At 60.0% G+C, this 13,072-nt stretch overlaps 1 protein-coding gene across 1 annotated transcript; it reads left to right on the plus strand.

Moving 5' to 3' along the window:
* Positions 1-1,107: 1,107 nt before the first annotated feature.
* On the plus strand, positions 1,108-9,469 carry LOC140000199 (uncharacterized). The gene is made up of 16 exons (XM_072029995.1): positions 1,108-1,414; positions 2,028-2,098; positions 2,241-2,369; positions 2,511-2,594; positions 3,648-3,819; positions 4,634-4,740; positions 5,099-5,248; positions 5,470-5,624; positions 5,986-6,124; positions 6,399-6,536; positions 6,715-6,891; positions 7,248-7,403; positions 7,673-7,774; positions 7,984-8,086; positions 8,280-8,339; positions 9,002-9,469. Exons 1-16 carry the CDS (start codon positions 1,108-1,110, stop codon positions 9,127-9,129), a joined length of 2,178 nt encoding a protein of 725 aa, XP_071886096.1. The 3' UTR covers positions 9,130-9,469.
* Positions 9,470-13,072: the final 3,603 nt, after the last annotated feature.

Consider the following 13,072-nt stretch of genomic DNA (forward strand, 5'->3'; position numbering starts at 1 on the left):
AAAGTTAACTGCTTTGAAAGGGCTGTGTGGGTGGACCCGTTGTCTTCAAGTTCAAGCTTTTTCCTGCAGAAACTGCCAACAATTATGCCAAATACAACAATGGTTTTGCAAGATGGATAAACGTCTTCCAGACTGAAAGGGAGAAGTCGTACTGTTGTTGTTGTCTGTGCACAGACACCTAAGCAGTAAAGAGCAATGCTAAACAACCACGATATCCCAGAACACACAAATACTGCGTAACAGTGACAGAAAGCGCTAGAATTCAAAACAAAAAGCGGCTGGTGGCGAAAGTGGGGTGGCTGGCGGGCAGCCTGCGATGGCAACCGATTGCGTTGCCCTTCACGGGCACCAGGCCTTGCAGCTGCCCCTGAGCAGCTCCTCTGGGAAGGATCCAGCGCTGAAGCATCTCACAGTGCTGGGAGCTCCCTTCACATCAGCCACGCTAATGCTGAAATTCCTCCTGTCCTGCTCCCTGCCAGGCATCCAGCCAGGTGCGGGAGCACTCCATTTGCCTCTTCCAAGCCATGGTGGAGGATGTGCTGCGGCAAAGGAAGAAGGAAATGAAGAGGACAGTGCACAGGAGCCTTCTCCCACTCTACTTTCACATGAGAGACCAGAGTGAGAGCGTAGCAAAGGTACAGATCTCAGAGCTGAGCAGTTATGTGGGCAAGGGTGTGCTGATGCCACAGGGTTGCTCTGGGGGATCACAGAATTTCTAGGTTGGAAGAGACCTCAAGATCATCGAGTCCAGCCTCTGATCTCTGGCTGTGATCTCTGGGATCTCTCTCATTGTGAGCTGCCTCCGATAGTGGCAGTCCCGTGGCCTTGCCTTGGCCACTGAACCCAGTGCACGCTGTCCGAGCCACGGCTGCACTCGCGTCAGGCAGCACCCTGGGGTGTCACCAAGTGACGTCACAATGGGTGCCCACCCAGCCCAGGCGCGTGTCACAGTGGCACCCATTGTGACGTCACTTGGTGACACCCCAGGGCTCCGCCTTATAAGAGCGCAGCCGTGGCTCGGACCCTCAGTGTCGGTGCACGGCAGTGACGGACAGGGCAGGAGCACAGGGCCTTCGAGGAGTCCCCGAGCATAGCCCACGTCCCACAATGCCGCAACCGCCCGCCCGGAGGAGCCGCCGGTTTCTATCTGAGAACTCTCCCACTCCAGAGGCTGCTTCTGAAGGGGATGAGGAGGGAGGCATGCCCCCCAGGCAGCCCAGGCTGGCCTGGCAGGAGACCTGGTCTTCTAGGGGCAGCAACCGGCCAGCAGAGGACAGCTTGCTGGCAGTGGAAAGAACCCCAGTTGAGGCCTTTTTGCCGGAAGAGGACAGCAGCCCGGCAGACGCCATTGCTCAGGCAGCGGGCAGCAGCCAGGTAGAGGAGAGCCAGGACGACGTACAGTGGCTGGATCCCAGTGAGTCAGGGTCTTCGGGATGGGGTGGGGAGGGTTGGGGACACAGAGACCCCTGCCTGACTCCAGGACTCCTTCCCTGGGTAAAGCGGCGCTTGGGCTGACGGGGCCGAGCTTCCTCCGCAGCACCACAGAATGCCAGGACGCTTTGGGCTGGGGGGGACCTCGGCGATCACGATGCTTCCCCCCAGCCCAGGCTGCCCAAAGCCCACCCAGCCTGGCCGTGGGCAGTGCCAGGGAGGGGGCACCGCAGCCTGCGCCAAGGCCTCACTGCCCTGGGCGTGAAGGAGAGAAATCCCTGCCTGTCCGAAAGAAACCTGCCCTCTTTGAGGTTAAGGCCGTCACCCCTTGTCCTGTCGCTGCAGTCCATGATGAAGATCCCCCCCCAGCTTTCCTGGAGGCCCCTTTGGGCACTGGGAGGCCGCAGCGAGGTCCCCCCGCAGCCTTCTCCAGGCTCCACAAGCCCAGCTCCCTCAGCCTCTCTTCCCAGTGGAGCTGCTGCAGCCTCTGGGCATCCCCACGGCCTCCCCACGGCCTTCTGGGGCTGGGGCCCTTCCTCTCCTCACCCCTGCATTCAGCCCCTCTCTGCAGCACTCTTTGCTTTCCTCCTTTCCAGGTAAGGCATGGAAACTGTGCAGAGACAAGGCCGTGGAATTCATCAGGGCGTATGTCAGAGGCACAGAAAAGGTAATGGCAGCCGCTTGCATCACAGCTGTGCTCCTGGCGCTGCCCTCCAGGGGTCCCACACAGCCCCAGACCCCTCAAGGCTTTGGTCCTGCTGGCCGTGGGTGTCCCCCTAATGCTCTGTTGGTGTCTTTGTGGCTGCCAGGACGACGAGGAGCAGAAGATGCTGTTCCTCAGCAAAATCTGCGATCTGTGCACATGTGTCACAGAGAGGGGTGTGCCGATGAACTTGCATGGCTTCTGCAGCAAACATAAGCTGGTGGAGAACATCATGGTGAGAGGATGCGCAGCGGGTTGGGGAAGGGGCAAGGCCCCCCGGCACCAGCCCCCTGGGAGGCGAGGGCTGGGGCAGCGCTGGCTCTGCTGCTGCTGGGTGCCGGCGGCTCCAAGGTCTCATCCTGCTTGTGCTCTGCAGGCGCTGCTGGAAAAGGAGCCCATGGACAGCTTGCGCACAGCATTCCGGCAGAAGGCCATGGAGACTGTCGCCCTCCTCAGGTGCGTGCCCAGCCCCTGGTGGCAATGTCCTGGTGGCCCTGAAGCTGGCAGGGAGGCTGCCCGTCCCTCCCAGGGATGCCTGGCCAAGGGAGGTCCGTGTCCTCCTTCATAAGCCTCGAGGCACTGCGTCCAACAGGCTCCTCTCTCTCTTTTCTTCAGCAACACCATACCAACAGCACTGTGTGGCAAAAAGGAGAGTCTCCTAAACATGTGCTGCAAGAGCATCTTCTTTCTGCCTCCGGAGTCGGATGTGCCAGAGACAGGAGTGCTCTACGCCAAGGTATGTGCTGGGTGAGGTACCAGCACCCCCAGTCCTGCTGAGCTGCTGCCTTGCTTCCCCGTGCTGACACAACCAGAGACCAGTGCAGGGCCGGGGCCCAGATTTGCTTTCCCAGCCTCGCCCCTTCCCCGACCTGATCTTGTGCTGCAGGAGGTCTGCACACAGCAGCTTTTTAGCCCCAAAGCCACCCCTGAACTCCCGAGGGGCTCAGAGCCAGCTCCTGGGGGTGAGGAGGGCCACAGAAATAATTCGATGCTCTTCTGTCCTCCCTGCAGACTATGAAAGCCATGGACACCATGCTGGAGGGCTTCGTACGCAACTGTGCCAACACCAGTGTCAGCATAGAGTTGGAGAATATGTTGAAGGTTTGGCATTTGCAAAGAATTTCCAAAGAATCCTCTCAGGTCTCATTTGCAGACCACTGTCAACCCAGCAACTTCTCTCCTCACAGGTGATGCTGGACTTTGCTGTCTCCAAAGACTCAGCTGTGCGTGAGAGCGCTGTGAGGAGGATTGAGAGGCTGGGTGATTTCATCATCAGTTATTTTGTGAGCGAGGTAAGGCACAAGGAACCCTCCACCCTTTCCTGCATCCCAGAGCATCCTGCCACTCAGGGGTGCCTGTGAGGCAAGCCTCGATGCACGTGAGTGCCTCAGAACCGTGAATCGAGGGTCTTCGTCCCTCCTTCGCCCCTGCTCTTCCCTCCCCAGGCCCTGCTATCTCAGGGGCTGGCTCTGCCTCCACTAAGCCCTTTGTCTCTCCTCCCTTCCTCACCCAGATCACAGATGACTATGAAAACTATAGCGATGATGAGCCCACAGAGCTCTACATCCCCATCCTGGGACAGCTGCTGGGCATCCTCTTCATTTTCACCAGTGACAAAGATTCCATCAGATTCACAGCTTTAGAAACTCTTTCTCACATATACAAAATCATCAGAAAAGGAAGAGGTAAGAAGGTGTGGTGGGCAGCGTCCGTCTGCACACAAACATCTACTGATTTGTCTACTTGTTTTCCCCGAGTTTAGTGGGGACTGTTAGTGTTAGGTTAGAGGTTGGACTCGATGATCTTGAGGTCTCTTCCAACCTAGACATTCTGTGATTCTGTGAGTATTGTGAAGGATTGTTTTTGTGCTTGGTGGAGGCTGCCCACGGAATTCTGCCAGGTTCCCTGGCCTCCTCTGCTCCTCACAGAAGCTTCCCGCAGCATTCTGGCTATCGTTTTCCGCAGAAGCTAGACGCTCACCTGCCGTCCAGGAGCAGTTCTCTGCTGCTGTCCTTCCCAACCCTCCCCAGATCACCTACCACGCTGTTTTGTGGTGTCCCCCAGTCTAAGCCATCGATCGATGAGCACTTCCCAAACGGCATCTTCCCCGAGGAGTGAACAGCAGAGCCAGCCGTGCATCACCAGGGATGGTGACGCCCTCCAGAATGCTCCCTGACTGTTTGCTCCCTGCCGTCTTAAAGGCAGGTGTCAGGGGGCTTCCTGCACATCCTGACCCCGAGCAGAAGGGGGTCTGTGACACGCTGCTACCCCCACGGCACCCAACGCCATTGCTTCTCCTCCTTCTGCATCATCCCTGAGGTCCCTCTTGCTCCCAGCACTCCTCACCTTGTGCTTTACATCCCTGCCCACCACTCTCCTCGCCGTGGGTCTGAGCCTCCCTCCTCAGCCATTCCTAGTGAAAGTGCTTTTCACCATTTGGCAAGCTTGTTGGCAAAGATGCTCTTCCCTACTGACTCTTCGCTGTTGCCCCCTGTTTAGAATGCATATTGAGAGAGGACATGCTATATTATGCAGTGAGACACAAGAAATTGGAGTATGCAAAACTTCCATTTTCTACAACATCAACTCCGTGTGAAATTGCCAAGGTAATGAGCTCTGGCTTTGCTGGGGATCTTGTCCGCAGCATCAGCAGGCATCTCGTGTGAGCAAAGGGGTCCAGAACCGGTGGGGCTGGCACGGCCTCACTCGCCCTGCTGAGAGGGTTCCTCTTGTCCCCAGGCTGGGGCTATGCGAAGGCTGCTCCCCTGTGTCCCGGCAGCAGCTCCACCCTCCTGGCCACCAGCAAGCCCTGGTTACCTGCAGGGCCAGCACTCTGGCCCCATATGCCCCATCCTCACCCCTTCCCCCGAGGGCCCTCTCTCCAGAGCTGCCCTTGCTGCTCAGCTAAGCAGCACCCTTGGGACACTCAGTGAGGCATGTCTTCGCTCCTCCTTCTTCCCACAGGGGTTTGGAGGACATCTCTTCCCTGATGAGAGGCTGGACATCATCCTCACAGCCCTTGAAGCTTTACAAGACTCCAGCATCCATGACAAGCAGGGGGCCTGCAGCGTGCTGGACGCAGCCTTGGAGGACCCTTTCTACTGGCTGAAAGATGTAAGTGGCCTGTGGCCATGGCCCTGCCCTTGAGCTCTTCCAGGCGTGGTTCCTCTCTCCTTCCCTGCCTCCCTCCCTGCCTCCCTCGCACATCGGGGTCTCTTGGGCTCCAGAAGCCACCTGAAGCCAGCAGAGAGCAATGGAAGGGGCCAAAGTTTGATTGGCAGCTGTGACAATGGCTGCTGTCTGCTGGCAACACCATTCCCACTTTGTCCCCCAAGGTGCCAAAGACCATGGAGTGCATCAGGAGAAACCTGGGCAGCATCCACACGGCATTGGCGCGGCAGTGCCTGGACTCCCTGCTTCTCCAGATGACCAAAAAGATGTCCAGGGAAGAAGTCAAGAACCTGCTGCAGTTCTCTCCGCCACGTGACAGGTCCTGGCCTTAACATCCTTGAGGGCTTGTTCCGTGTTGGGAGATGCACCTGGAGACTCTCTGCTTGCCACACCAATGGCAAAGAGCAGGACATCCCCAAGGAGCACAGCCCTCCTTCCCACCAATGTGTTCCAGCCCTACTGGGCCAGCCAGGGCTGCAGCAGCCCAGCTGTCCAAGGCAGCCCAGAGTCCCCCTGCCCCCAGGGAACACCAGCTCAGCCCCCTCCTGCCTGCCCAGGCTGGGCCCTCAGTGCTCCCCAAGTCACAGGGGCTGCAGTACAGCCTGGGTCCTCCGGGGCTGGCCCAGTTTGTGGCCCTGCGGCTGAGGCAGCCTCACTGACAGAGTATTCTGGGCTTGCAGCACTGACCTGGCCATGTGGGAGGTGATCCTGGCCATGCCGCAGACCTTGGAGAGGGTTTTAAACATCATGATGCAAGACTTGCCGCTGCGCAACTGGTGCACCGAAGTCACCAAAGACACCTGCATCCGTCGCTTGGCTGTGAGTTCCCAGATGAAACCTTGCTCACAGCAGGGCTACGTGTGCCCCTTCAGGCACACAGGCACAGCCCTGTGCCCATCTACCCCCAAACTGCCAGCTCCCGCAGGACGTACGGACACATGGTCCCTGGGGCCGGCAAGCCCCCGTAGCTCCCCGCGCCTGGTGCCTCTTTGGTGCCAGCTGGCGCTGCCCCATCCCTGCCCAAAGGTGGGAGAAGAAGAGGCTGCAGGGAGCCCTGCAGGCCCTGCCAGGCTCTCACTGCTCTTTCTTGCAGATGCTGGCCCAGAATCACATTTCTGAGGAGGACTTTGTTAACCCAGTGCACCTCCAGAGCTACCTGAGGCACCCAAGACCAATGATGCGCTTTTTGGTTCTGAAAGGGCTCTGCACCGTGTCAGAGAGCCCTGAGAAGGTGAGCGGGCCATCGTCAAGCAAAGCCATGTTGGCAGCCTGGGGCTTTGCTCTTCTGCCCTCCCGTCCCTCCCCGCTGCCAGGAAGCAAGGCAGGAGGCTGGTGCTCAGGAACCAGAGCCCTTTGCCCAGGGTGGTCTCTCACTGCCTCACGGAAGGGAAATGGTGTCTTTCCTACAGGCAAGGGAAATTCAGGTCTTGCTGCCAGACATCCTGGAGGCCCTGCAGGACACCAACACACACGTGGTGCTGAAGGCCCTGCTTGTGCTGAAAAACGTGATGGCTCATGTGGAGAGGAGGAAGGCCAGTGGCCCGGCTCTGCAGCTGGCTGAGAAGCTCCTGCCATTCTTTGACCACGTAAGTGTGCTGCGGGAGCCCGAGCCCTCAGCTGGGCCCCCTGTAACGAGGGCTGCCCTTCAGCCCGGCCCTGTGGGCAGCACTCAGGCAGGGCCTTCCCAGTCTCCTCGTCAGCCCAGGCGCTGGGGAGCTCTGCTTGGGCATGGCTGGTGCGGCTGGTGGCGAAAGTGGGGTGGCTGGCGGGCAGCCTGCGATGGCAACCGATTGCGTTGCCCTTCACGGGCACCAGGCCTTGCAGCTGCCCCTGAGCAGCTCCTCTGGGAAGGATCCAGCGCTGAAGCATCTCACAGTGCTGGGAGCTCCCTTCACATCGGCCATGCTAATGCTGAAATTCCTCCTGTCCTCCTCCCTGCCAGGAGTCCAGCCACATGCGGGAGCACTCCATCTGCCTCTTCCAAACCGTGGTGGAGGCTGTGCTGCGGCAAAGGAAGAAGGAAATGAAGAGGACAGTTCACAGGAGCCTTCTCCCACTCTACTTTCACATGAGAGACCAGAGTGAGAGCGTAGCAAAGGTACAGATCTCAGAGCTGAGCAGTTATGTGGGCAAGGGTGTGCTGATGCCACAGGGTTGCTCTGGGGGATCTCTGGCCGGCAGCATGAGCTGCCTCCGATGGTGGCTGTCCCGTGGCCTTGCCTTGGCCACTGAACCCAGTGCACACTGCCCCCCACCACAGCCTCCCATAACGCGCTGGGAAAGGCTCGCAGCCCTGCCAAGAGGAGGGGACAGAGGGTCTCCTTCCCAAGGCTGTGCTGCTACCTCCCAACCTCTGCTGCTCCGCAGGCCTCTGGGGAAGCTCTCGCCGTGACTGCAGAGTTTCTGCGATGCAAGGAGCTGAAGCGCTTGGCCCAGACAGAACAGACGTGGAGGATCGGGGAGTGCTTGGTAAGGACCCAACTTGGTTTGCCCCAGCTGGGCAAACGTGCCCGGCCAGAGCCCGCTGCCTGCAGCCGCATCCTCGCTCCCTTCCTGCCAGCACAGAGCCCCAGGGGGCTCTTCTGCAGGCCCCTCTGCCCTCCCTGCCCCCAGGATGCTGGAGGAGACCCTGGAGAGGGTGTGCAAGCCCCGTGACCCTGCGTTCTCTCTCTCTCCAGCTGCAGCAGGACAGAGGCAGAGTAGAAGAATACCTGCAGCAGAGCCAGCCCTACCTGCAGGCCACTCAGACCGACTTGCGACTTGAGGCCGTCAGATTCATTGGTGAGCCCAGCCCCTGGGTCCCTCTTGGGGCAGTCTTTGGCAGCCCCAGGCACTGCCCTGTTGCCCCCAGAGCCCCCCGACTGGGCCCTTGCTCCAGGGTGCAGGAGGGGGCACAGCCTGGCTGGCCAGGCCAGGGGCTGCGCTGCTGGGAGCGTGCTGGGGAGCGGGGCTCTGATGGGGTCTCTGTGTCTAGGTCTTGCTGCGCGCTACTGCGAGGACCAGAGCGAGGAGAAGCTGAATGAAATCCTCAGAGGTGAGTGAGGGCAGTGGGGGGTGTGCTAGGGCTGGGGGGACAGCGGCAGAGGCCCCCATGCCTTGCCCTGCTCCAGGGAAATGCTTCGGGGCGGAGGAGCAATGCAGCCATAGGAACGAGGGAGAGGAGACGGGGTAGCCTGTGGTGTCAGGGAATGGCCTCCCAGCCTGGAGCTGGGCAGTGCCGCTGAAAGGGTTGAGTGTCCCTGAGGAAGAGTCAGGGGAAAGGGTGACAGTAAGGCTGACAGAAGGTGGGAGCCTGTTGTAGAGCACGCAACCAGGACGAAGAGGGAGATGAGACAGCCTACAAGCAGCTAGGAGCAGGGTCACGATTGCTAGCCCTTGCTCTCATGGGGAAGCACAATAGCGAGAGGAAAGAGTCCAGGAGATTCCTGGAGTGTGTGAATCCTCCCAAGGGATGGAGGCAGGTGGTGAGGGAACCAGCTTGTGAAGGTGCCCCACTTGACCTGTGGTGCGCAGGTGGGGAAGGACTGGTGGCTGCATTTGGGACATTGCTGAGCAGCAGCTTTCAACGGATTCCTTTGTCCCTCTTGCTCCTTCTGGCCTGGGGAAGAGTCAAGTGGGGCTGGCATGGTCTGCAGGGGATGCCTGGGGATCTCTGCAACGAGTGGGTTTTCATCTCTGCTCTTCTTTCTTTTGCAGTCCTCCGGCCTTCAGAGAAAGACCCGGAACCCATGGTCCGTTCCGGGGCAGTTGAAACCACCGTGATGCTGACGTCAAGGCATACCGCAACGTCAGGACGGAGATTTCCACTGCCGTGTTGCCGCTAGCCCCGCAGCAGTCCTCAAAAGAGCAATATATATATTTAATAGAACTAGGTTGTTGTCTCGTTATTCCAGCAGCTCCTTCACAGTGACTCGGTGCCATGACGCTGAGCTAACTTGGAGGCCACCATGGACGTCTTTTCCCTGGGCCCGGTGACTGCATGGTGCCTACTCAATCAGTGAAAGAGTCACAGAACCCTTGCGCTTGGAAAAGGGCCTTCAGCTCAAGTCCAAGCGTCAGCTAACACCACCAGGCCCACCACAAAACCACGGCCCTTAGCGCCAAGTCCACGCATTTCTTTAATAGCTCCAGGCCTGGGACTCCAGCAGTGCCCTGGGCAGCCGGTTCCACCCTTTGCATGAAGAAATTCTTCCTGACATCCCATCCTGTGAGTCCACCTGTGGTAGGTGCGCCCAGGTAGAAGAACTGCTCAGCCTCCTGGCAGAGCTTCGGGAGGAGGTGGGCAGGCTGAGGAGCACCAGGGAGTCGGAGAAGGTTGAACTGTACTGTGCCAGCCCTGGGACAGATGCGTCAGGCAGACACAGCAGAGGAAATGGAGGATCCCCTACCCTCTGGCCATCAGGCAGAAGGAGTGCATCTCAGTGACGAAGGGATGGAAGTTTAGATCTGCTCGGGGCAGCAGGCGGACCCCTCCTTGCCTACCTCACCTTCCTTTCAGGTGCCCTGAAACAACAGACTCTGGAAGTAATGGACACACAAACAATGATGTGCATGAAGGTCCATCCAGGTTGGAGGGGTTTTCTAGGGCAAGTCAGCCTTCCCCAGTATCACGACCACCTCCATCAAGAAGAAGAGAAGGGTTACTGTCATAAGTGACTCCCTTCTGAGCAGAACAGAGGGCCGCATATGCCGGCCTGACCCAACCCATGGAGAAGTCTGCTGTCTCCCAGGAGATCAGGGTAAAAGGTGTTTCTGGAGAGCTCACTCGCCCCGTAAGGCCCTCTGAGCATCATCCATTATTGTTCTGTCCCCGGGGTTTTTCGGGGCCCGGTGGCAGTGCCGTCCCCTCTGTGTCCCCCTTCGCGCAGGTGACACCTCGGTGCTGGCCGGGCTGTACGGCCCCGCGGAGGTGCGGGGCTCAAAGGAGAGCCCCGAGAGGGCGACGCTGGAGGTGCTGCTGCGCCCCAAGTTGTGGCTGCCAGGTGGGGGCCGCCTGGGGGGGGGGGGGGGCTCGGGAGGGAGATGGGGTCGGGGCCAGGCTCCGAGGGGCGTGGGGGGGGCCGAGGGGGTGGGGTCCGGGAGTGCTCTGAGGGGTCTGGGGGTGCTCAGGGGGATCCTGAGGAACAGGGGGGAAACGGGGGGAGCCCTGAGGGGGGGCTATAGGGGTTTATGGGGCTCCTGAGGTGCTCAGAGGGCTCCGGGGGTGCTCAGAGGGGTTTGGGGATGCTCAGGGGGATCCTGAGGGGACAGGAAGGTAACAGGGGGAGCCCTGAGGAGGGCTACGGGGGGGCTTAGGGGGCTCTGGGGATGCTCGGAGGGGTTTGGGGGTGCTCAGGGGGATCCTGAGGGGTGGGGGGGTAATGGGGGGAACCCTGAGAGGGTCTTCGGGGGTGTTCAGGGGGCTCTGGGGGTGCTCAGAGAGCTCCGGGGGTGGTCAAAGGGCTCCCGAGGGATGTGGGGGTGCAGGGGGGAGTCCTGAGGAGGGCTCTGGGGGTGCTCAGGGGGCTCCTGAGGGGCAGGGGGTGTAATGGGGGGAGCCCTGAGGAGGGCTTTGGGGACTCTGGGAATGCTCAGAGGGGTCTGGGGGTGCTCAGAGGGCTTCAGGGGTGGTCAAAGAGCTCCCAAGGGATGCGGGAGTGCAGGGGAGAGCCCTAAGGAGGGCTCTGGGGGTGCTCAGAAGGGTCTGGGGGTGCTCAGGGGGCTCCCGAGGGACGTGGGGGCACCGGGGGGAGGGCCTGAGGAGAGCTCCAGAGGGGAGCCCCCTCCTTGGGGGCTATTTTGTGACACTTTGGGGACACTCTGGGGATAATTTGGGGACAATCTGGAGGCACATTGGGGACACCTTGGGGGCTATTTGGGGACACACCTTGGGAGCTATTTGGGGACACCCTGGGGACAATATGGGGACACTCTGGGGACGCACCTTGCAGGCCCTTGGTGACGTAGTGGACGTCGATGTTGTCACCTGTTGTCACCCTGTGCCCCCCCCTCACCGGCGTGCAGCCCCCACTTGCAAAAGAGGCTGCGCTGGGGGAAGCCGCTGGCCCCCACCAGCTGCCTGATGACGTGCAGCTCCGCCATGCCCTGCGGGGACACGGGGGGGGGGGGACATGGGGACACACACACACGGTGTCACCCCACCCCAGAGGGGGGGTCCATGTCCCCCCCCAGGGGTTTCTGCACCCCCTCCAAGGAGCTCCCCACCCCCTTGCACTGCACATCCCAAGCCCATCGCAGCCCCCCCCACCCTCTTGTTCCCCCAATTGCCCCGTCTGACCCCCCCAATTACCCTGTCTGACCCCCCCTATTGCCCCACGCCCCCCCCACTGCACCCCCGCCCCCCCTTTTACATCCCCTTACTCCCTTCTCCCCCCATTGCCCCCCCAATTGCCCCATCACCAATTATTACCCCCCCAGTCCCCCAATTGCCCCCTACAGACCCCCCAAATTGCCCCCCATCCCAAATAATTACCCCACCAGCACCCCCAATCGCCCCCACCCCAATAATTACCCCAACCAGTCCTCCAATTTCCCCCATCCCCACTAATTACCCCCTCCAGCCCCCCTCATTAACCCCCACCCCCAATTGCCCCCCCAGAACCCCCTTCCCAACCAGGACCCCCCCCCAGCAGTACCCCCCCCTGTCCCAAAAAGACCCTTTTCCCCGGGCCCCTTCCCCGCGTCTCCATCCTGCACCAGTCCCGAGACCCCCAAGTACCGGGGCTGGTGGAGTTGGGGGGAGGGGCGTCGGTCTTGGGGGTGCTCGGTGCTCCCCTGTGTCCCCCCCGCGGGGGGGGGGCTCAGCACTGCACCCCGTAGCGCTCGAAGTGGCCCAGGATGACGCCGAGCTCCAGGCGCACGGTGCCGGCGGCCCCGGTGCGCAGCCGAATGCGGTCGCCGTAACCGGGGTCGGGGGTAAGCGGTTGGGGGCCCCCCCCCCCCCAGCCAAAATTGGCTCAGGCGCTCCCGCCAGGTCCCCTGGGGCCGCCAGGTGACGCAGGTCAGCGCGTGGCACCCCGGGGTGCTGGGGATCTGGCAGGAGCTGAAGCCCATCAGCTCGCTATGCCCCAGGGAGCCCTGGTGCCACACCTCGAGGTGCAGCTTGGGTCAGCCTGGGGGGGGCGACAAAAGGGAGGGGACAGGTTGGGGACACTTTGGGGACACCTTGGCGGCTATTTGGGGACACTTTGCAGACACCTTGGGGGCACCTTGGGGACACTCTGGGGACGCACCTTGCAGGCCCTTGGTGGCGTAGTGGATGTCGATGTTGTCACCCGTTATGACCCTGTGCCCCCCTCACTGGCGTGCAGCCCCCACTTGCAGAAGAGGCGGCACTGCAAGTATATATAATCCTCTATACCTAGAGGATTGGTTATCTACTTTGATCAATCAAATTTGATGTATGTGATGCTGCTGGGGATGATTAGTATACATTGTGTGGAACAATGAGTTGGGTGAAATATTCTAGATATGGGGGTCCAATAATTGCTAAAAACTTGTTTATAAATCTTGCAGAGAATATTGTGAAAGCATTCTCTTCTGGTTCAATTGGCCTTGGCCAAATCTGAAAACAAGACACGGATTAATGATACTCAAAAGAAGATGAGGGATTGTGATATATGGAGTGGTAATTCGTGTGGAGAAAATGGTTGATATTAATAAAGAAGGGGGAGATTTGGGAGTGTGGCCATGGGGCTTGGAAAGCCCTGTGGTTGAGATAAAATTAGACCCTTAACGAGGAGGCCATCAGGAATGTAAAAGAGTTTA

This window comes from Anas platyrhynchos, chromosome 33 (genome assembly GCF_047663525.1).
Source record: "Anas platyrhynchos isolate ZD024472 breed Pekin duck chromosome 33, IASCAAS_PekinDuck_T2T, whole genome shotgun sequence".
NCBI classification, from domain to species: domain Eukaryota; kingdom Metazoa; phylum Chordata; class Aves; order Anseriformes; family Anatidae; genus Anas; species Anas platyrhynchos.